This window comes from Panthera leo, chromosome A1 (assembly GCF_018350215.1).
Source record: "Panthera leo isolate Ple1 chromosome A1, P.leo_Ple1_pat1.1, whole genome shotgun sequence".
NCBI classification, from domain to species: Eukaryota; Metazoa; Chordata; class Mammalia; order Carnivora; family Felidae; genus Panthera; species Panthera leo.
In genome coordinates, this window is record NC_056679.1 from 106,964,779 (window position 1) to 106,988,032 (window position 23,254).

Here is a 23,254-nt window from a genome sequence, read left to right on the forward strand (position 1 = left end):
CCTGCAATAAACATAAGGGTGCTGTGAAGGAGCAGCCTCAAGCTTGCTTCTTTGCCGTCTGCATACTTAGGGTGACTAGACGGAGCACATGGAGGACATCATTTCATTCCCCCCACTGCTTTCTTCCGATTTTTCAAAAGTATATGTCACTATTTTCTATAAAATATGGATGTATCTCGAAACTTCACTCACAGGTTTTAAATTATTTTTTCATAGTAGAACTTAAGGAGGCAAAAGCCCAAAATTACCTCGGCCTAAAATGTGAGCCTGGCAAATCACTTAATCCTACTAATGAGATCCTTGATTCCCAGAGATTCAACAGATTGTCACTCTCAGAGCCTGTTAGGCCAAGGCAAGATCTCAGGTCATGAGCAGCATAGTATTTCCGTTGTGCTTTGTACCTCATAACACATTTTCTATAGTTCTTTAGTAAGAGCTTCTTTTGAAGGCTAAAAGGAAATATTCTATTCAATTATACCAAAATATAGACAAGTGGAATATCAGTTTTGTTTTCTAGGCAAAGAAACTGTTGATATACATAGCCTAAGTGTGCTGTGGCAGGAGCAGGCAAAGGTACAAACCAGACTAGCATGTGGGGGAGAAGGTTTGGGGGAAAAGGAAAAGGAAAATACACAATACAAAGAAGTAATATAGTTTCAAAATGTGAAGAATACTCTCGAAAATTAAGCAAGAGAGAAAAATAAATACGGGTTGGGAGTTGGGAGGGGGTAGGTGCAGAAAATAGTCTGAGAAGGCCTCAGTGAGGAGACCACACTGATTTAAAAATCTGTAGTGACTATGGATGCGCACAAGAGGGTGTCTGGTGGGGTGTCCGGTGGGAATGGGTTCCAGGCAAAGGTTCTCAGGTGGGAGTAGAGCTGGAATGCTCCAGAAATAGCAAGAATGCTAGCATGGTTCTCCTTTACTGAGTGATGTTATGTGCCGTTAGAGGATTTGAATAGAGAAGTGGCTTATTCTGGTTTATGGTATAAAAAGGTTTTTCTATGTCTGAGTTGAGAATAGATGGAATTAAAGAGGAGAAGTGGATCAACCAGAAAGTTATGGCAATAATCTAAGAAAGAGATGATAGTAGTTTGGCCACAGTGGTAGCAGTAGACATAGGAGGAAGTGGTCAGGTTCTGTATATTTTTTAAAGTAGAATCAATAGAATCTGTTGAAAGGCTAGATGTGGAGTGTGAGAGAAAGAAAGATGTCAAGGATGACTGTGATGGCTTTTACCAAGCAACTGGCAGGACAAAGTCACCATCAACTTACCTAGGAAAGCCTGTGCAGTAGCAGGATTAAGAAAGAGTTTGATTTCCAACAGAAGTCTGAGATCCCTATGGGACATCTAAGTGTGACATCAAGTAAGATATGTAAGTTGGGTGGCCGGGAGAGAAGATCAGACTAGAGATAGAAAATATATGGTAGGTATTCTAAAATGCTGAGGCTCAAGTGACCTAAGGAGTGAGTGAAGAGAGAGAGACGCTGCTAAAGGATTGAGTCTTGGGGCACTCTACTCTTTAGACTTCAGAGAGAGAAGGAAGCAGCAAAACAGGTTAAAATGAGTAACCACCATCATAGGAGAAGAAGCAGGCAGAAGAGAGTGCTTTCATGTAAAGTAAGTGAGAAAGTGTTACAAGAGGGATAGAATGATCAACTCTATCAAAAACTAACAGGTCAAAAATACTGTAGACTGAAAGTTGACTATTATATTCAAATATATTTATTATATTTTTAGATGTATTTACTTTATTTAAATATATTTATTATTATATTTTCAAATATATTTATTTTATTTAAGTATATTTATTATATTTGAAATGTAGAGTCCAATGATGATCCTGACAAAAATAATTTTAATGAAGTAGTTGAGTCAAAAGATTAAATAGAGTGGATTCAAAAGAAAATAATCACGGTGTGAACTGGAGAAAAGACTCAAAGTAACTCAGGAAATCTTGCTGAAAGAAGAAAACAGAAATGTGGCAATAGCTGGAGGGGACTGTGAGTCAAAGAGTTTGTTGTTGTTTTTAATAAGGGAGCCTATATATGATTGTTTGCCAATGTGCATTTTCTAGAATAGGACAAAAAACTAGTGATGCAAAGGAGAGAGCAAAAAAAATTGCTGTTGTGATATCCTTGAGTAGGCAAGATTGGATAGAGGGAGTAGTTGACTCTACATAGAAATATGGACAGCACATCCCTCATAACAGGAGAAAGGACAGTATCTGAGCAGCAACAGGTGTCACGAACTTATCCTTAAAGAGCATCTTGCTGAGCATGAAGGTGGAACAGAAGATATTAAAATTTTGAAGAGTGATGTGAAATGGTCACTTAAGACAATGAGAGAATGAATGAATTGGGTCCGTGTATTTTGATTTTTCAATAGCTTTCATGGTTCACTTGAAGTTAACGGTCATGAATTTAGTTTGACTCCAGTCATCATAATAATATGTTGCCCTCCAGCTGTGTACAGCATTTAGATACACTTGTGAGTAAGTTTGGAAATTGCCAGGTGAGTATAATAAAATGAGAGAACATGGTCCGAAGGTTGAATGCAAGGAGTTGAAAATGGTTGACCGTGGAATTTAGTTGTATAAGGAGGAAGGTAAAGGTATGAGGGGATTGAAAGACAGTAGAAAGGTGGTAGGACTGACAGACGACACAGCTCAGTGGGGCTAAAGAACTTTTAGACTTGGGGTACTCAAGAAGGACTGGAAGTACAGGAGATGGTGACAGAAAATAGAGGTTAGGTTATAGAGGGGTTATAGTTTTGGTAATAACAAAATGAGGAAAATTGGTGGCTTGAGTAATGTGAAAGGCAAGATCTCTGGGTAGGGATCCATTCAAATGAATACTGTAAACACAAAAATAGTGCCAGGGGCAGTGTTAGCAAATATCACAATCACCTAGAAGACAAAATCTTAGAGGGAGTGACCTAGGAGTTGATGCAGCAGCAAGGAAAATGTGTCACAGAGTCTGATCCAAAGGTGTAGGTTTAAAAAGAAGAAAGGGAAGATGGTCTGGTCATAGCAGTGAAGAGCTTGGACAGCCATGCCACCTCTCCGTCCAAAGGTGTGGGACCTAAGTAAGAAAATGGCCACCCAGCTGGAAGTACAACAAACAGTACCCTCAGGAGAGAGGGGAAAAAGGTGGCAAGAACATGTAGAGGTACAGAGGATGGGGAAGAGGATTCCTGCCAGAGAGCTCGGAACCTTTGGGTTCCCAACCAACTGCTAGTACACCTGGCCCTCTCAGGTAGCCAGAGCAAAGGCAACATGGGGGACAAGAGAAGGAGAAGACACAGGACATACTTTGCTCCTGAGGATATAGAGTAATTACAGGAAAAGGATGTCAAATTGCTCTAGCAATTATAAAAAATGCTACCAGTCATCCTTGCCACAGTGAAGTTTTCATTGGCCATGTTTCTCCAGGGACCCCATTATCGCCAAGTGACTTGGGATCCTCTGCCCCCCTGTCTTCTCTTGCTAGTGCTCCCATAAACACGCAAAGTCCTGTTCCTCTGTTCCACCCATTCTTTAGTGATGCCAGGGCCCATTACAATTAGGGGGTTCTGCTTTATATCCGCTACCCAAATAAAAACCAGAAGCAAAATTAGAAACAAATACATTTGCAATGAAAATCTGTACAGTTAGAATTTTCTCTTTAATACAACTCAGATAAGGAAGACCCGCCCCCATCCAATGGTGAGCTGCAGGGCAGTAGAGTGATGACAGGGTTGATAGTTCTTGTTAGATCCCTGAAAGGCATTCATTAAAATCTGTTTGTATTTGAAACTCTAAACAGAAAAATGTTTACCCAGTAAATTTCGTTTTCCTCATTTTCTTTCTTTCTTCTGCAATTGCAGTCAAATAGGAGCTACATTAGAAGTAAACATACAGAATTTGTCAATCCTCATTTTGAATAAACAAGTTTACGGGGGAGGGGTGGTTAAATTTTTTTTTCCCCAAAATCACATTCATTACAATCTAGATTGTGTTTTGCCAATTGCCAAACCTTAAGGAATAGAGATTTGCTACGTCTAGATATTCTTAAACATAACTTCTTAATTATCAATATGAGAAAATTTAAATGTGTAGAGATTAAGGGACTTCCCAAGGCCACATGCCCTGTAGGAATAGAGTTCAAGTTAGAATCCAGGACTCCTAAACTCAAATCTTCTCTCCTCCTCACATCATATTTTCTTCAAGAGTAGCTCAAAAGGCTTAATGTCATTTCTTTTCACAAAATAGGTCAGGTCCCTTAGAGATCATGTAAGTTTTGTTTTGATTCAAAGAGATGTTTTACTGAATCTGTTCAATGAGAAATTAGATATGTTTTTGTTTTTATTTTGTAAAATAAGTCCTAATTATACCCAGTCTTTATATGATTTGCGCTTGCACAGACCTTCTCTCTCAAATCTGTTCCACTGTGTTCATTCAACAGTTTTCAATTATCTCTATGTTAATAGGGTAAATATTACTTTCAATGCCAAGATATTTCTGGGCTTTTGGTATTATTTTCCTTTGCAGTTCATAAATAAAGTGGATGGACAGGATTTCAGGAATCGTATCTTTTCGAACTTCGTATTGTCCATTTTATAGCCAGAAAGAGCTCTGTAATCTTTCAGCATATTCATGAATTAAAGGAGAGTCAGTTCAAAGCACAGAACATTGGAAACAGATTCATGCAAAATTTATCTTCAACAGCAAAGACGAATAATAGCACTATTTTACTTCGCAGGACTATATTAAGCAAGAGCAAATAAAATATCACAGAGCTGTATAAAATTTCAATGTTTGACATGTTATTTTTTGGATTCTGTTGTAAGGCGTTAGATTGCCAGCAATACGGGGGAAAAAGAAATTTTTGAAAGGTCCCTACTATCAGGTAGCTAAATTTTTATTGTAATGATCTTTTATGTCAGCGTCTCAAAACTGTTTTAGACTGAAAACCCAAATTAAAGTTAATTCACCGTGCAATATAGTTTTATTAATACTAGTTATTACAAGATATAAAAAGCCTTTAGAAGGAATATTTTTAAATGGCAAATGGATGTTGATGATCTCAAGAAAAATTTTCTAACACAGTAACATGTATGCTTTTTGACATCATCTTTTCAAATTCTTTTTTTTTTTTTTAATGTTTATTCATTTTTTGAGAGATGGAGACCTAGTGTGAGTGGGGGAGGGGCAGAGAGAGAGAGAGAGAGAGAGAGAGAGACAGGATCTGAAGCAGGCTCCAGGCTCTGAGCTGTCAGCACAGAGCCTGATACGGGGCTCAAACCCACTAACTGAGATCATGACCTGGGCCAAAGTCGTACGCCCAACCGACTGAGCCACCCAGGCGCCCCTTGTCTTTTCCTATTCTAATGATAGTTCTAGAAAAATTTGAAAGGGTGTATCATTTTGTATTTTTGCATTGGCCACTAAAATGGGGTCCTTTTATTTTCAAACAGCTTAAAATGTATTTGGGAAATAAATGTTTACTTTGCATTGGTGTTCTAAAACATCTAAAAACTCTTTGAAGGACTGTTTTAAATTTATTTTGGCACCTCAGATGTAAGGTTTACTGGATCAAGTTCTTTTTGACATAAAAGGCCTGTTTTAAGTGCTCTTGGAGTTCAGAGGCATTAGAGGTGTATCATTTCTTAATATCTGAGGGGGTATGTGGAATTAGCATTCCAAATACTGGATACAATAACTGCATTACTCTAGAGTTTATTTTGAGCTAGTGGATGAATTAATGATATAAAACCTAGAATAAGGACTCCAGAATTCCATTATCCCTTTTGAAATAAATAAATAGTTAAACATGCTTTTAGGAAGTCTAAAGAGATACAATTTGAAGGGAACAAAGTAGGTCAAATACCACATTCTTCACATAGTCCAAGCCCTACCAGCTGACAACTCTCATTGTTGGCCTTGTATCATGAGATCCTTCAGACACAGCTTTCCTTGTGCGTGAACAGATTCTGAGGAGGATCCAAGCCTCCGGGTCCAAGTTGATGAGACGTCTCCGAATAGAATACCCATACCTTTGCACTGGTACAGTTTGTTTCCATTTTTCCATCTTAAAGGCACATTGCATGCACCACAGTAAATGTTATTAGTTGACGAAAATGCACCAAAATATATTTTTTGTTCTCTGCATTATTTTACTTGAATATTATTTAACACAGTTTTGTATTCCAGTTTCTTTAATAAGAACATTTTATATTAATGTAAACTTTTTATCAACTTGAATTTTGATACCTACGTTATAATTCATTGACTGAAATTGCCATAGGTAACTGTGCCCCACAGTTTGTCATGTGGTTTGCCAATGACTTTTCACCATTTTAGGAAGTCTTGAGATGAACCTCTTAGCACAGAAAGTACTTTGGTCTTGACTTACATGCTGATATAGCACTCATTGATTCCTTTACCAATACTGAATGTGGAGTCAGTATTGCTAAGTGGTCCAATGATGAGTGCTTTCTTCTTTTAGAGAATTCACTGTTCATTTAGTAGGGGCCAGATAATAGTAAAATCACTACACAAAGTGATATGGGAAGATGTAAAAAGCTTTCCAGGGCTATGCCTAGGTGCAAAGGCACTCAGGTTTGTGAGAATGTTTATTTCTGGGGTGTAAAATAAGAGGATCAAGGAGTGGGAAGTAATTTGACCATTTTCTACTTTTTATAGAAAGAAGCTAGTGCATGAAAGTCCTTGAGTGTTATGCTAGGACTCAAGTTAAATTTATCTTGGAAGTTATGGGATCCCATTAAACTACTTATGTGCATGGAAATGATAAGTTCACTTTGGATTATATATTGGGTGTTGAAAACAATACAAAATAAAAATATTTTCATTAAAAAAAAGATGAAATAGTCATTTTAATATTAAGCCCAAGCCCTGAGGGAAAATTTTTACAGAAATGTCAAAAAATGACTAAGAATCAAATGGAATGCACAATTTTGGAAGTTGACCAAGTTAGCAATTGTATGCCTAAAGAAACCCCTGCATTTTACATATTTCTAAGGAGTGCTCAGAGAAGAGCCCTTCATCCTTATGAAAATATATTTACTTTTGGGTTACTTGCTTGCTGGCCATTGTGAGTTCAATAGAAAATAAACAGATAATTTGAGAGAAAATTATAAAGACCAATGACTATATATAATCTCTGTCTTGTAGAGGTCCACAGTTTTATTTAAAAGTTTGGAACAGGGGCGCCTGGGTAGCTTGGTCGGCTAAGTGTCTGACTTCGGCTTAGGTCATGATCTCACTGCTCATGAGTTCGAGGCCCGTGTCAGGCTCTGTGCTGACAGCTCAGAGCCTGGAGGCTGTTTCGGATTCTGTGTCTCCCTCTCTCTCTGATCCTCCCGCATTCATTCTCCATCTCTCTCTGTCTCAAAAATAAATAAATGTTAAAAAAAAAAGTTTGGAACATCTAATAAGATAGAGAGAATTTCACCTACATATACTGAAGCACTGAACACATTCCCAAGAACGTGTTTCCACATTTATGGTGCCAGTTCTAGAAATGTGATCTATGTGGATAGAATATAGTTTTATTAAAAATATCCATTTCATGGGGTTAAATCTAGAGCATAGAAAGAAGATCAGCTTGTATCTGAGACTGGAAAAGAAGGCACATGTATCTAGTCTTTGTTAAGTGTCTTCAGAGAACAGAGTCAGTAAATAAAAATCACCCTTCATTTTCAGGTTTTGCCCGAATTTGGCAATGAGACCAATTGCTTAATGGTCATCTTCTTGTATTCATAATTGTATTCAAAGCATCAAAACTGATTTCCCCAAAACCTATTTAACGGGAATGACCTAGAGGTGAAGTTAATTGCCGTAAAGCAAGTAATACACTGTCAACAGCTTCCATCTACTCATGGCTCAGGCGGAAAGCCAGTTACTTCATCACTTTGGGTCCGTCCCTAGGTTCCACAGTACGGGATGCATTGTAAATACTGCTATTAGATGCTAGAATGGAAATTTCCTGTGTTGGCTGGAACATAAAAATATATAAAAGAAAAAAGTCAAACAATAACATTTCCATATGGCTTGAAGATCTAGTTGTATTTTCATAGGCATAGTGTGCCTGTAGCTGAGCAATAGATTTCTTCCCCCTGATTCTATTGTTTTTGTTCAATGAAATTTTTTAAAAGTAGGGCCAAGTCTATCCTCTCTGCCAAAAAACGTATGATGTGAGCTTCCTTGCTCCAGTGTAGATGGAAAAGTCCCAATTCATCATCACATGCCTTTCCATTTTCCTTGAACACCAAGGTGCTCCCTGAAATGAGATAGAAACCTATGTCTCTTTTGACATATCAACACTTGTCCTCGAAACTTTTTTTCAATAGCTTCATATGTGAGCTCTGGGGTAGTATAACTAAAGTTATGCATTTCCTGAGGAAAGGAAAGAAATGCAGTGTAATTAGCCCTGAGTTATTTACTGCATGACTACATACATGTTCACAAAAGCTTTCTGGATACCGTCTGTTAGTCATTTGTGTGTGTGTGTTGTATTTGGCAGAAAGCCACTCTTTAAATTAGTTTAGGCAACCACATCTATTCTGCAAAATAGCGTCTTAGGAATTTGAAGGCCTTAAATTCGATTTTAAAACTAACATTTATATTTGATGAAAGGAACGTGTATTTTAATCCTGCTTTTAAGTGGGCATCATCATAATGTAGAAAGTGTTACTTACATATGTTCGCATTATACAGAACTTGCATAATATCTATTTAATTGTGCATCAGGTCATAAAGGTGCACCTGGAACATGGGAAACTAGGAAGAAGTTACCCAAAACTCTGTGTCCCGATTATTTATACTTAGGTAACTCCTACCTTCTGAGGCAAGTTTTTTTTTTCTGCAAAAAAACGAACATAAGCCATTTCTGCTTTTCTAGCAATTTATTTGAAAATTGAAGTTGGTGGTACTGAACACTTCTGTGATTACATGTAATGCCGCACTCCACCCTTCTTGGCCTACCTGGGAATAGCCTGGACAGCCCCTAAGCATTTACCTCCAGCGTAAAATGTTGTCTTTTATTCTACCAGTTGGCATCAGCTTGCCTGAACATGTGAGGTACACAGGTCAGGGCCAGGACTTCTGAGGCAGAGATGTTCATTCAAGTAGGCAGCTGACCATAAAGTCCTTAGCCTGGACTCTGCAGTTGAACTCACGTTCTATTTGCCAAGCTGGGAAAGGGCCTTTTACATGCCTGGCACTATGTTGTCTATATGGAGCTCCCATAGAATAAGCTGTATTGCACCGGAATTCTCCAGACCGGGAATAGTTTGGTCAACATTGTGCTACTTGTACTAGAAAATAAAACTGAAGACCTAAATGATTTCAATAACATGATATGCAATAATCACAGATATAATTGTTAGTTAATACACACATACACACACATACGGGGGTGGAGAGAGAATCCTTTTTGTATACTACAAATTGTCATGGGACTATGCTCAGTGTTGTTGAGAGGCAGGTGAAGGGAAGATCCTCAAGCCCAACAACTGTTCTTTGCCTTCTACTGGGCCACCTTGTTGCTTCTCCCCATCCCCCATTCAGGTCAAAGCAAAAGATACTAAACATTACTCAAAGTAGCTCTCTGTCTACATTCCTTCTTTTCTTCTTTCTTGATGCCAGCCTTCCCTGTCTGTCAGTTAAATCACAGAGTGACCTCTGTGCCACCAGCCCAGCCTGTCGTATTTGGCATGACTGTCATGAATGCTCTGAGTTTCCTAATTACCCATTGCATGACAGTCACGGGAGCCTAACTAATGGCCTTTCAGTAGAGACCCAGAAGACTTGAGATTATTTTCTTAATCCTTTATGACCCATCTGGCCTTAAAATTGTTAGTAGATGTAATTACTTTATAATGTCAAACAATAAGTTAAATTAGGTTATTAAATCTTACGTAGATATTTAGACTTTTATAGAGAAACAGAATTAGCATATATCTACTAGGCTCTTCAGGTACCAGATGAAATAACGAAAATGTTGTCAAGTAAGTGTTCTTATCGGTCTCAAAGAACAAGAAATACCATACTAGTGGTCATTTTAACCTACTCTAATCAGACTTTATCATAACAGAGAAAGTAGAGAAGCCATTTTTCTGAAATCTGGTGAAAAATAGCAGGAGTACCATAGCTTTTCTTAGAGAACATCACACTGAATAGGGAACGAATATTTCTAGAATTCCTCATTGCGCTAAAACACTTTTATCAGAGACAATAAGAATAAAGGTGTGAGGTATACTAAAAATATACAGAAAAGCCTGCTTTCCATAATTTACTGCAGAGCACAGGTGGTACAGAGCCAAATGATAAAATACACACGTGTGTTTATGTGCTTCCATGAAAATATACAGGATTTTTGCAAATTACAGCTTTCCACCACTTAATGCTAAAAGATAGCATAGTCCTTACCAACAAATCCTTAATTAATGTTTTATCAACTTATGCTGCCACAATCCCTTGGGAATGTAAAACTTGCCATTTAATTTCTAGTGAGGAAAACCTTACCATTTATCTTCTTTAAGCCTAGAGATGTATTTGCATGTAAATTTTAAATTATATCTTCATTGATATAACTTAAAATTCCTTTACAAATCTGAAAATTACAACCAGCCTATGCACACCTCCTAAGCCCATTTACATAAAGGCCTCTCATTTCTTTATGTTTGTTTGCTCTTTTCAGGAGAAAGGAAGACAACAGTGTCTTGCACAAAAATCATGAACAAAAACATCAGCATTGTGGACAACAAGAAATGCAAATACCTAACCAAGCCTGAGCCACAGATTCGCAAATGTAATGAGCAACCATGCCAAACAAGGTAACCCTCTCCCACCACTTGCTAATGCTCCATTTGGCCATTAAATCACTGGTCTTTAACACTCAAAACACTGGGGCGCCTGGATGGCTCAGTGGGTTGAGCACCAACTTTGGCTCAGGTCATAATCTCACGGTTGGTGAGTTTGAGCCCCTTGTCGGGTTCTGTGCTGACAGCTCAGAGCCTGGAGGGTGCTTTGGATCCTGTGTCTCCCTCTCTCCCTGCCCCTCCCCCTGCTCGTCCTCTGTCTGTCTGTCTCTCTCTCTCAAAAATAAAATAAACATAAAAATATTTTTTAAACACTCCAAATACTAACAAATCCACACTTTCCTAACAACAGTGCAAAGGAATATATACCAAGATGTAAGGTTTTAAACAAGCAAGATCTAGGAAAGAAAGATAATTGCCTGGATGGAAAGAGTATTAAAGCAGAAAGGATAGGGGGCACATGGGTGGCTCAGTTGGTTAAGTGTCTGACATTTGATTTTGGTTCAAGTCATGATTTCACAGTTGGGATCAAGCTCCGAGTCAGGCTCTGTGCTGACAATGTGGGGCCTGCTTGGGATTCTCTCTCTCTTTCTCTGCCCCTCCCCTGCTCATGTACATGCCTGTTCTCTCTGTCTCTCTGTATATCTGTCTGTCTGTCTCTCTCTCTCAAAATAATGAATAAGCTTAAAAATAAAAGCAGCAAGGCTAGGACTTACCTCAACTTTAACTGTATTCTCCACAGGATGAAAACAACCACTAAGTGAGACAAAGGAGGTGTAATTAAAATTACTTGGTAATCTGTTGGTCACTTCTTCAAAAACCTGACTATGGGTTGAAGTTAGCTATTTGTTCTTGAATTCTCTGAAATGGTATTGTAGAACTTGCCAAGGGAGATATAAAACAAAGCAGGACTGGCCGGGATCCAGTCCCTCACGCGACGCCAGGGATGGTGTGGTCCTCCTGGTTTCCCAGGCTACGTCTTCACTTCCTCTCCCAGAGCTCCCAGGGTGACTGCCCGATCCCTGACCTTCCATTGCCCAATTCCTGAGCTGGGTCCTAGTTATTGGGCAGTCCATTTGTCTCGGTCTCCTGTGACTTCCCCAGTGAGTATGAGGCAACAAAGTAGGCGAGAAACTCTGAAGTAGGAAGTAAGACAGTGATGCTGAGCAGATGAAAGTGGTGTAGAAACCTTAGTAACAGGCAGAGATGAAGTGGAACTGGAGTATCATTTTGGAGTGAGCTAGCAGCAAGGTGGTTTGGAGTGGTTCCCATCATAGAGCTGAACGTCCACGTGTTTTCATATAAAAATTAAGGTTGGGCTTGAGTGGGACTGACCCCCAGTGTCAAAGGTCCTAAAAGCTTTCAAAGATAGAAGGATTAAATGAGTTTGAGTCTGCATTGAATCCTCTGGAATACAGACAGGCACATCTGTTCTATCCCAACACTCAGAGATCTGTTGAGGCTCAGGATATAGTTGTGAGTTCCTGGCGAGCCAAACAGAGATTGATCTCCCCGCTCATTGGCTCCTGTACAAGGGACACAGTGAATTTACATGTCCTGGAACTCAGGTGTGCAAATAATTTGTAGCTTTATAGCGGTCTATAACTAATATAATATTCTTCATGACCCTCCACTGAAATGAATAAGTATGGGGGAGCAGTTTAAAGAGGGAGGAGGAACAAAGTTGCCAATTAACTGTATTTAAACTTTTTTGTCTTAATCTCTTTGGGAATTAGTGTCATTGAGGCTAATGCTCAGTTCTTCTGGTTTCCCTGTTCCCCCTGCCTTCCCACCTCTGATGTAGCCCTGATCCTGAGTTCCCTGTATTTCAGGCTTATGGCAAAATTCAGTTATTAAGCCCTTCAGATCCAGCTCATGCTATATTAATGAGAGCTTAAAAGAATTTAGAAAATCCTTTCTTTCTTTACAATGCTGAAATGTCAAGGCTTGCTTTTCTGTAGATTCGGTGACAAAAGCTGAGTATCAACTTTTTCTTTCCTTTCCATTTCTGCTCGAATATTCTTATTCTTCCCCAAACCCCAGGAAAAACTATGCTTCTAAGGAAAAGGACAAAAAAATGATATGTAAAAGACCATGCAAAAGATAAAAGCACATTAATATACTTCCAATAGTGTTATGCCCATTCCCTCTACTTGACTGTATGTTTTTCAGGAGGACTTCATGAGTAGATGAACTAATTAAGATTTTTTTAGGTGGCAGTGGAGTAATCAGCAGGAAAAGTGACCTAGGGAATTACTGTTACCTGCAATCAAGTCCTTGACTCCCCTCTGTTCAGTGCGGGACAAATGGAACAGCAGAGTTTTTGGCCTTTGCCAAAAGAATCTGGACCATTTTTGTTATTGCCATTCCTAAGATTTATCTTTTTCTGTGTCTCTTTTATCTTATTTTTTAAAATATTTGTTTATTTTTATGAGAGCACAAGTGGCTGAGGGGCAGAGGAGGGGGATGAGGATCCGAAGTGGGCTCTGCTGATGGGCTGACAAGCAGTGAGCCTGATGTGGGGCTCGAACTCACCAGTGGTGAGATCGTGACCTGAGCCAAAGCCAGACACTCAACCAACTGAGCCACCCAGGCACCCCTCTATCTCTTTTAATAGATATTAAAATGCCACCTTATCTTGTGTTAAATTATTTGCTAAAATATTTCAAAACTTCATTTGTTTCATATACCATATAACTTTTCCATTTGGAGGGAAGAGCATTGGCTTTTCCTGGTTTATCAGGAATCTTCAATGAGTTGGATATGAGGACTAGGACATGTTTGTCACTTCCTGACTTCGTCTGCAAAGGATCAGAATGTACAATATACACACCATTCATTGTTCATTTGCTGACCTCGGCTATCTTGAGGGAAAATGCCTTGTTAATGACTTTGTAAAATGAATAGTTTCAAAGGGTCACTACATTTCTGAGTGAGAGTTTTTTGCACCTGGAGACTGGATATCTTTTTTGTTAGAGATTGTTATCTTCCTTCCCTTAGAAAAGGAGTCAATATATCGCAAATCACCAAGAAGCAATGTCAGTGAGTTTAGCCAAAACATTGAATAGTAAGAAATGGACACAAGCAAGTGTTAAGGTTCATCATAGGAAAACTTTCTGTGACTTACTGGTTTTAATTTTCCTGCCTTTTCTTTTTCCCCACCCTAGTAAGAAACTTTCTAATTTCCATTTACATTTATTGAATAGAATCAAATAGTCTGACAGAACCCTATATGCCAAATATAAAATATATCATTGCACTAGTAAATAGCTTTGCAAGAGGGAATCTTCTTTTTCTTCAATATATGAAATTTATTGTCAAATTGGTTTCCATACAACACCCAGTGCTCATCCCAAAAGGTGCCCTCCTCAATACCCATCACCCACCCTCCCCTCCCTCCCACCCCCCATCAACCCTCGGTTTGTTCTCAGTTTTTTAGAGTCTCTTATGCTTTGGCTGTCTCCCACTCTAACCTCTTTTTTTTTTCCTTCCCCTCCCCCATGGGTTTCTGTTAAGTTTCTCAGGATCCACATATGGTGAAAACATATGGTATCTGTCTTTCTCTGTATGTCCTATTTCACTTAGCATTACACTCTCCAGTTCCATCCATATTGCTACAAAGGGCCATATTTCATTCTTTCTTATTGCCACGTAGTACTCCATTGTGTATATAAACCACAATTTCGTTATCCATTCATCAGTTGTTGGACATTTAGGCTCTTTCCATAATTTGGCTATTGTTGAGAGTGCTGTTATAAACATTGGGGTACAAGTGCCCCTATGCATCAGTACTCCTGTATCCCTTGGGTAAATAAATACAAGAGGGAATCTTAAAGATAAGGAAATGGGATAACTCCAAATTAGGTTAATTCCAAAATATAAAGCGCTTTTTCTCTTATTAGAATATGTTTTACACTTTAATTCTTATTTTTGAGCAGTTTTCACAAGGAATGGAAAAAGTAACTTTTACCATTATACTAAGGATATCTCAAATGTATTTTATTTAAAAAACATGAGATTCCAGGGGTGCCTAGGTGGCTCAGTCAGTTGAACATCTGACTTCAGCTCAGGTCATGTCATGATCTCATGGTTTCGTTTGTGAGTTCAAGCCCTGCATCAGGCTCGCTGCTCTCAGCGCAGAGCCTGCTTCGGATCCTCTGTCCCCCTCTCTCTGCCCCTCCCTTGCTCACACTCTCTCAAAAGTAAATTTAAAGAAACATTAAAAGAACATGATCTCCCATGAAATTGCAGATACTTCTCTTTTCAGTAGTGTCTTCTAGGTTCCATAGTTGAAGGGAAAGGTGCATACGTGGGTTTAAATTTAATTATAACCCAGGTATCCTCATGTAAAAGGTGAAGCAGGAAACTAAATAAATTTGGAAGATAAATACATTAGGAACAATCCACTAGGGGACTCCGAAGCAAAATGGTAGATCTGCATCATATCTGATAGATTTGCGGACAAGAACATTGTTAGAGGCAATATTGCAATGTAAATGTCATCGTGATTTTTTTTTTTTTTTTTAGAAATAGAAGCATAAAATCATTTAGAACTAAATCCATTGTACAGATGAGAAAACTAGATTACATGAGGATGGAACTTCCCAAACTTTGAATCATTGCCAGGGGCATTTAGGCTTAAGTAAATTAGGAAGAATTGATGCTATTTCTGTAAAACACAGACACAAATTCCAAATTGAGAAATGTTTAATGACAGGCTGTTGTGTGCAAAGTGTTATGGATGCAAAGGAGAATAAGACGTTGACCTCTGCCTTTAAAGAGCTTATATCCTTTTTTTTAATTCTTTAAACTTAAAAAAAAATTTTTTTTAATGTTTATTTATTTTTGAGAGAGAGAGAGAGACAGTGCGAGCAGGGGCAAGGTAGAGAAAGAGGGAGACAGAATCTGAACCAGGCTGTCAGCACAGAGCCCACTGTGGGACTCAAACTCATGAGCCGCAAGATCATGACCTGAGCCTAAGTCTGATGCTTAACCGACTGAGCCACCCAGGCAGCCCTAAAGAGCTTATATCCTAATCAGGAAAAGAAGGTCAACTTTTGTAGGGGGGCTGTGAGCCCTTCACCTTGCTAGGGAATATCTAACAACTGCTGAGTGCCACAAGCCAAATGCCAGAGGGCAGAGGAGAGCACAATCATTGTGGGTTGGGTGGAGAAACTCTTTTGGGAGGAAGGGACTTGGAGCTGGCTGTCAAGGATCCAGGCAGTGGATGCTCCATACACAGGTACCATGTGGAGAAAAAAGAAAGTGTTTGGGGAGCAAACTAAGCGTATGCTTTATTTTCCAAACAAATGAGAGAAGAAGCTAGAGAAATGAGTAAGTATAAATCACTTACAAATATATGGTAATATATATAGTATATACTATATCCTGAGTCCCTATTGTATGTCAGACAGTATAATAATAAACCCTTTTACAAAATGACAGAATGGAAACTTAACAGCTGTCAAGTATTGTTTCAAGAATGTGCACAGCTAGTACGAACCCCGAATTAAGCTCAGGGCTTCTGACTGCCCTTCACTGCGACGAAATAGGATCGTGCAGATAGTTTAGGGGGGGATTTAGATCCCCCTGGGAGGTTGTCCTAATGATGGGAAATACAGAGAGGGTTTTATTGATGAGAATCATATATTGACCAGAATCATACAAATTTTATGAATCACTTTTCAGGCATAGGCCTTGCTTCTTCCTGAAATAAATTTGGGGTTGTGTTTAAATTAGTGGTCCTAGGTTAGATCGGAATTAATTAGAAAAGGAAGTGCCATAGATATGTATCACTGCCCTCGTGGTTGGGTAAAGGATGTCCATCTAGGTATTAAACTACATGTGTGTGGGCTGAATCACTGAATCAGTGAAATCCAAGAATAACAGTTGGGAGTTCTTGAGGACCTTTCACAATAAGGTCGCTTGACGCGTAGCGCTCTGAGCCGGTCACTCCTGTGTCTGTGATTACATTGCAAGTACATAGAGGCTAGCCTGAGGAAGCACACATAGCTTTATCTGGAAGGTATGTCCCAGGCACAGAAATCTTGTTGCAGGTACTAGGCATAATGTACTAATGATTGCTTCCCCCAGGTAAGAGGGCATTCTCAGTGACAGGGTTCTGTTACCTTGCTAATACCTGCATATGTCTCCTTGTGAGGTCCTTGTACAGCCTCACTTCCAATTTCTGACTTTACATCCTCGTGACCCTTGGTAAGTTGCTAAATCTCTCCTTGCCGTGGTTTCCCTCTCCACGATAGTTGTCGTACTTAACACATGGAGTTGTTGTGAAGATTCAAAACATGAAGGACAGGAATAACCCATGTATCTTAGCAATTGTACACTTAGAAGGTATCTCAGTGTGCCAATATGATAAGCAGCCACAGGCAAAGCGTGTACTATGGTGTGGACAGCATCTCATTCTTTGAGATTCTAAGACGCACAAGGCCCTGAGGGGGGCGCTCGGGTGGCTAAGTCTGTTAAGCATCTGACTTGATTTTGGCTCAGGTCACCATTTCACAGTTGGTGAGTTTGAGCCCACATTGGGCTCTGTGCTGACAGTGCAGGGCCTACTTGGGATTCTCTCTCTCCCTCCTTCCCTGCCCCTTGCCTGCTCTCTAAACAAACAAACAAACAAGAACAAGACCCTGAGATAGGAAATAAGGAGAATTCAAAATGATAGAAAGCACAGGTGTTTTAGACAAAGCTATATTAGTTAAAAAAAAAAAAAAAGTCACTGTGCCACGATTCTAATTCCAGACATGTCAAAATACACCGTGGGTCGATACCTTTTAACTTGTTTCAGTGGTTCTTGCTTTACTTTTAGATGGATGATGACGGAATGGACACCCTGTTCACGAACTTGTGGAAAAGGGATGCAGAGCAGACAGGTGGCCTGTACCCAACAGTTGAGCAATGGGACTCTGATCCGAGCCCGGGAGAGGGACTGCTCCGGGCCTAAGCCTGCCTCCGCCCAGCGCTGTGAGGGTCAGGACTGCATGACCGTATGGGAGGCAGGAGTGTGGTCTGAGGTACAGTGCACGCCCCCAGCCCTCCCCACTTCATTTCTCTCCTCTGATGCCCACCTTGTCTGATGTCATGTGCTATCATGATCAGAATCTCTGTTTACAGCAGTTTATTAACTTTTCTGACAAGAAAGGGGATATGCTGCTTATATATAATTTTGCAAACAGAAGAAGACAAAGCTATTTACTCTATTCAATAAATATTGTAACATAATAAAAAATGTATTCTATATACACTTTAGGTTGCTGCTTTTTTTTATATATACCATGAGTATACTCTTCAGTGGGCAGATTTTTTTTTAATTTCTTAATGTTTATTTATTTTTGAGAGAGGGACAAACAGAGCACGAGTGGCAGAAGGGGCAGAGAGAGAGGGACACAGAATCCAAAGCAGGCTCCAGGCTCCAAGCTGTCAGCACAGAGCCCAACGCAGGGCTCAAACCCAGAACCATGAGATCATGACCCAAGCTGAAGTCAGATGCCCAACCGACTGAACCACCCAGGCACTGAAGAAATTTTAATACACATTTGACTCATTGTCTTTCCCTCCCTGAACACTTAAAAGAGAAAGAACAAGAAAGGGCGTTACCTTTTAAGAATCATCTCCTAGAAGCAAAGACTCTGTTTTTATTTCATATTTAGTATATGGTTTGTATTTAATCATCAATCTAAGAAAGTTAATAGTTTCACCATTTTATAATTGATCTCAGAGACATTAAATAGTTTACCCAATCCTATCTAAGTAGAAGGGCTGGGATTTGAACCCAGTGCAGTCAGACTCACTGCACCACACACCCATTGGCATGTAGTCTGTAGCACACCGGTGTGGTCCACGCCAAGCTGTATGGTATATTTTCTTTTATCCTGATACACATGTTTGCATAATAATACACAGCAGTCTGGGTACCTGGGTGGCTCAGTTGGCTGGGCATCCAATTTCAGCTCTAGTCATGATCTCACGGTTTGTGGGTTTGAGCCCCGCGTCAGGCTCTGTGCTGACAGCTCCAAGCCTGGAGCCTGCTTCAGATCCTGTGTCTCCCTCTGTCTCTGCCCCTCCCCTGTCACTCTCTGACTCTCTCAAAAATAAAATGATTTTAAAAATTTATATAGGGGCTCCTGGGTGGCTCAGTCAGTTGAGCATCCAACTTCGGCTCAGGTCATGAGCTCACGGTTTGTGAGTTCGAGCCCTGTGGCGGGCTCTGGGCTGACAGCTGCGAGCCTGGAGCCTGCTTTGGATTCTGTCTCCCTCTCTCTCTCTGCCCGTCCCCCACTCACATTCTATCTCTCTCTTCTTCAAAAATAAACATTAAAAAATGTATATAAAAATAATAAATGGCAATCATTACTTATATTCTCTAGCTGCTCTGAAGCATTTTAGGTGAGTATGTGGCTGTAAGCCACACACACACAAACACACTCACACTTACATACCCACACACATGAGCACACACACACGCACATGCACACCCAGAGCCAAATCATTCAGATGCTTACTTTCAGAATATTAGATAGGATATAAAACTGACAAACAAAATGCCAGGGTATGATGAGCAGCTAATCCTTTGAAAATGAGGATAAAGTAGCTTAGATAATAAGGTGTGGGAATATTCTTCAATTAACGCAACCCCACACCTACTAAAGTACATTGACCAGTAGCATGATTTGCCGGTGTCTTCCTGTTCTGAGCTACACCTTACACCTTGCTGCTTAACATTTTCTCCTTCATTTTTGATGTGTGCTTTGCCGATGAATGCAGTATCTAATATTACATCCAAATGAATCAGTTCAATCTGGAGAGAAGATTCACATGAGCAAAGGAAAATATCCCACCTCCAGCCTAACCATAATGTTTTTGCAAACTCTTTAGGAGGAAATAGGTCAGAGAGATTCTGTACAGATTTTTGGCACCAGCTGGGAGAAATATTATGTCTCAATGCAGTCTACCAATTTAAAAAAAATGTTTCTCTTGTTTTTATTTAATTTAAACATTGATTTTATGGTTGAGGGTTAGTTCCAACTGCAAAACATTAAAATATAAATTTTAAAATGCTAAGTCACACGTGTAGTCCACTATAAAGCTCAACATATTCAAACATAAGCCATAAATTATGAGACAGTTACTCATTTGTGTAAAATATACGATATTTATAATATCGTTAGTTTCGTGCTCAGGTTTTCAACAACACACCTGTTGTAGTCCACATGCTTATTCTTTTTTTTTTTTTTAATTTTTTTTTTTTAACGTTTATTTATTTTTGAGACAGAGAGAGACAGAGCATGAACGGGGGAGGGTCAGAGAGAAGGAGACACAGAATCTGAAACAGGCTCCAGGCTTTGAGCTGTCAGCACAGAGCCCGACGCGGGGCTTGAACTCACGGACCGCAGACCGCGAGATCGTGACCTCAGCTGAAGTCGGACACTTAAACCGACTGAGCCACCCAGGCGCCCCCACATGCTTATTCTTAATATTACGTCATTGTTAAATGTATTCTGCAACTCTTGTTTTGGACATTTTTTAATCACAAATATTCATTGAATTTTCAAGGTTTGCCATATCTTTTATCCATTCCCTTCTCTCCTTCCTTTCCCTTCTCTTGCCCAATGCCATTTTAGTCCCTGAGTCCAGATAGTCAGTGATGTATATCTTTGTAAAACTGAGAAGCTTTACACATATTCCATAATAAGAGACATAAATGAAAATGAGATGCCAACTTGCACCTAGAAAAACTTGGTGGAATATACAAATATACATACATGTTTGTATGTTATGTCACCATCTTAAATCAGGCATCAGTTATTTATGAAATAAACAAACTGTTTTTCAACTGAATTATATTTTCAATGCTTGCAGTCATTTAGAATGATAATTTCTAGGGGTATATAATTATGCAATTAAATATTTATTTTATTTTTGCTAAGATTTTTCTCTGTTTTAGCTTTAAGAAAAGTTTGTGAGAAATGACACCCTCTAAAAAATTTTTCTATCTTTTGCAAACATTTCTTAGGGCTAAAACAAACTAAATCTTAGCAAAAATAAAATGAATTTTCTTAGATAATTATACATAAAAATTTTTATGGCAATCAAGTTCAGTATTTTACATTTTGATCACTGTATATTATTTGTCTTTAATAAACAATCCTTATGTTATATTGATCTCTGTAATAATGGTCCTGTGTTCCTGAAACTCATTTACCTCCAGCACTCTGTCTTGAGCTTCATCTGGCTCCTGGTACTGGCGTACAGCCAGGTGTTTAACTTCTCTTTGTTCTTTAACCTGGTCTATATGTGGTCATAGGCTTATGACAGATGATTAGAAATATTATTTAACAGTGGGCACCTGGATGGTTCACTTGGCTAAGCATCCGACTCTTAATCTCAGCTCAGGTCTTGATCTGAGTCATGAGTTTAAGCTCCACATCGGGCTCCACGCTGAGAGTGAAGCCTACTTTAAAAAAAAAAAAAAGAAAGAAAGAAAGAAAGAAAAGAAAAGAAAGGTGTGCCTTGGTGGTTCAGTCCGTTAAGCATCCAACTCTTGATTTTGACTCAGGTCATGGTCTCATGGTCCATGAGTTCGAGCTCCGCACTGGGCACTGATACTTCGAAGCTGCTTGGGATTCTCTCCCTCCCTCTCTCTCTGCCCCTCCCCTGCTTGTGCTCTCTCTCCCTCTCTCTCTCAAAATAAATAAACTGAAAAAAAAAATTTTAAAGAGAAAGAAATATTACTTAACATAATTTAACCGTTCATCTGTATCTCCTAATCACGGACTTCATCCCGACTCTCTGATGTTTTCTGCTAGTGTTCGGTCAAGTGTGGCAAAGGCGTACGTCACCGGACCGTGAGGTGTACGAACCCTAGGAAGAAATGTGTCCTCTCCACCAGACCCAGGGAGGCTGAAGATTGTGAGGATTACTCAAAATGCTACGTGTGGCGAATGGGTGACTGGTCTAAGGTAAGAGTCTTTTGGCGTGTCTGTTAGGTTTCAATCATGTCTGCATCGCCCTGGGTGCTGTGACCACACAGCATGCAGTTTAGGACAAGTAGAGGACAGAGGTATAGATCATGGGAGATGGAGTGTTATATTCCCAGGTTCAAATCCGTGGTCATGATCTCTATAAAACTGTTTTAAAGATTAAATAAGATAAAAGGTAAAAAAAATGCTGAAGACCGTCTTTCACTTTTTGACACAAAGGAAGCTTTCAAAAACGGCTATTGTTATTTTGTTGTGAGTTTTTATTCATAATCGTTCTTTGTCAGAATATTTTTGCATGAAAGTTACGTAATATTATAATACTATCAGATAAGACCATTTTGAAAATATAACTAAGTGAGGTAGTGACAGAATCAAACAGAGGCAATTCCCATCCTAATGTATAAAGGCATTCTTTTTCCCATCAATTTTTGGGGATGTGTATAGAAGACAAGGAAAGGAACAGCATACTTGAAGCCCTTTGGTCGAATCAAGTGGACACAACTCATGTGGCAGGTGAACAGAAAGTTTAATGTTGTGATAATAGTATTATTTAAATTTACGAATAAAGTGATGCCCCATATATAAGTGAGCAGTCTATCTATTCAGTCTACATAAAGTATTAATCAATCCCATGTTTTAAGATAAAATTCTGAGGGGTGCCTGGGTGCCTCAGTTAAGCACCCAACTGTTGTTTTTGGCTCAGATCATGATCTCATGGTTGAGAGATTGAGCCCTGTGTTTGGGTCTGCCCTGGGCATCGAGCCTGCTTGAGATTCCCTCTCTCTTCCCCTCTCCACCTCCTCCCTCCTCTTTCTCTCTCTCACAAAAAGAAAAAGGTATTTGTTTTTAAATTTATATATTTTGAGAGAGAGATCACGAGGAGTGGAGGGGCAGAGAGAGAGCAAGAATCTCAAGCAGGATTTGCACTGTCAGCACAGAGTCTGATGCAGGGCTCAAACTCACAAACCATGAGGTCATGATCTGAGCCGAAACCAAGAGTTAGATGCTTAACTGACTGAGACACCCAAGCTCCCCCCACCCAAAAAGTATTTAAGATAAAATTCTGATGATCTTTAGGGGGGAAATGGCTCTCAAATACTAGTCTTCAGAAATTTAAGTGTTAATCAAATAATCCCCTGTGCCTTTCCACATCCAGTTGTGATATTATATACCTATTATCATGAAATCATAAAATTCTAAGGCTTCAAAGAGACATAATAAATCTTCTCTTCTTTCCCATTATTTTATTTGTGAAAAAAAAATGGTAGCTGCTGAGGCATGGTAAGGAGTGTGGTACTTTTCATAAAGAATCCTAAAGGACATTCTGGAAGAAATCTTCTCATTGTATAATGCACTAGGGGTAGCCATTTTGCCTAATGTTGCCCCCAAAGAAATTTCCTGACATTTAAAATCTATTTACTTGTGATTACTA

At 39.3% G+C, this 23,254-nt stretch overlaps 1 protein-coding gene across 1 annotated transcript in view; it reads left to right on the forward strand.

The window, feature by feature from the left end:
* ADAMTS19 (ADAM metallopeptidase with thrombospondin type 1 motif 19) overlaps positions 1-23,254 on the forward strand; it is a 237,973-nt gene that overhangs the window by 192,764 nt on the left and 21,955 nt on the right. Inside the window, exons 19-21 of the mRNA XM_042905726.1 lie at positions 10,705-10,840; positions 17,652-17,856; positions 21,649-21,801. Of these exons, the coding sequence (XP_042761660.1) occupies positions 10,705-10,840; positions 17,652-17,856; positions 21,649-21,801 (494 nt within the window). The remainder of the gene's footprint in view (positions 1-10,704; positions 10,841-17,651; positions 17,857-21,648; positions 21,802-23,254) is intronic.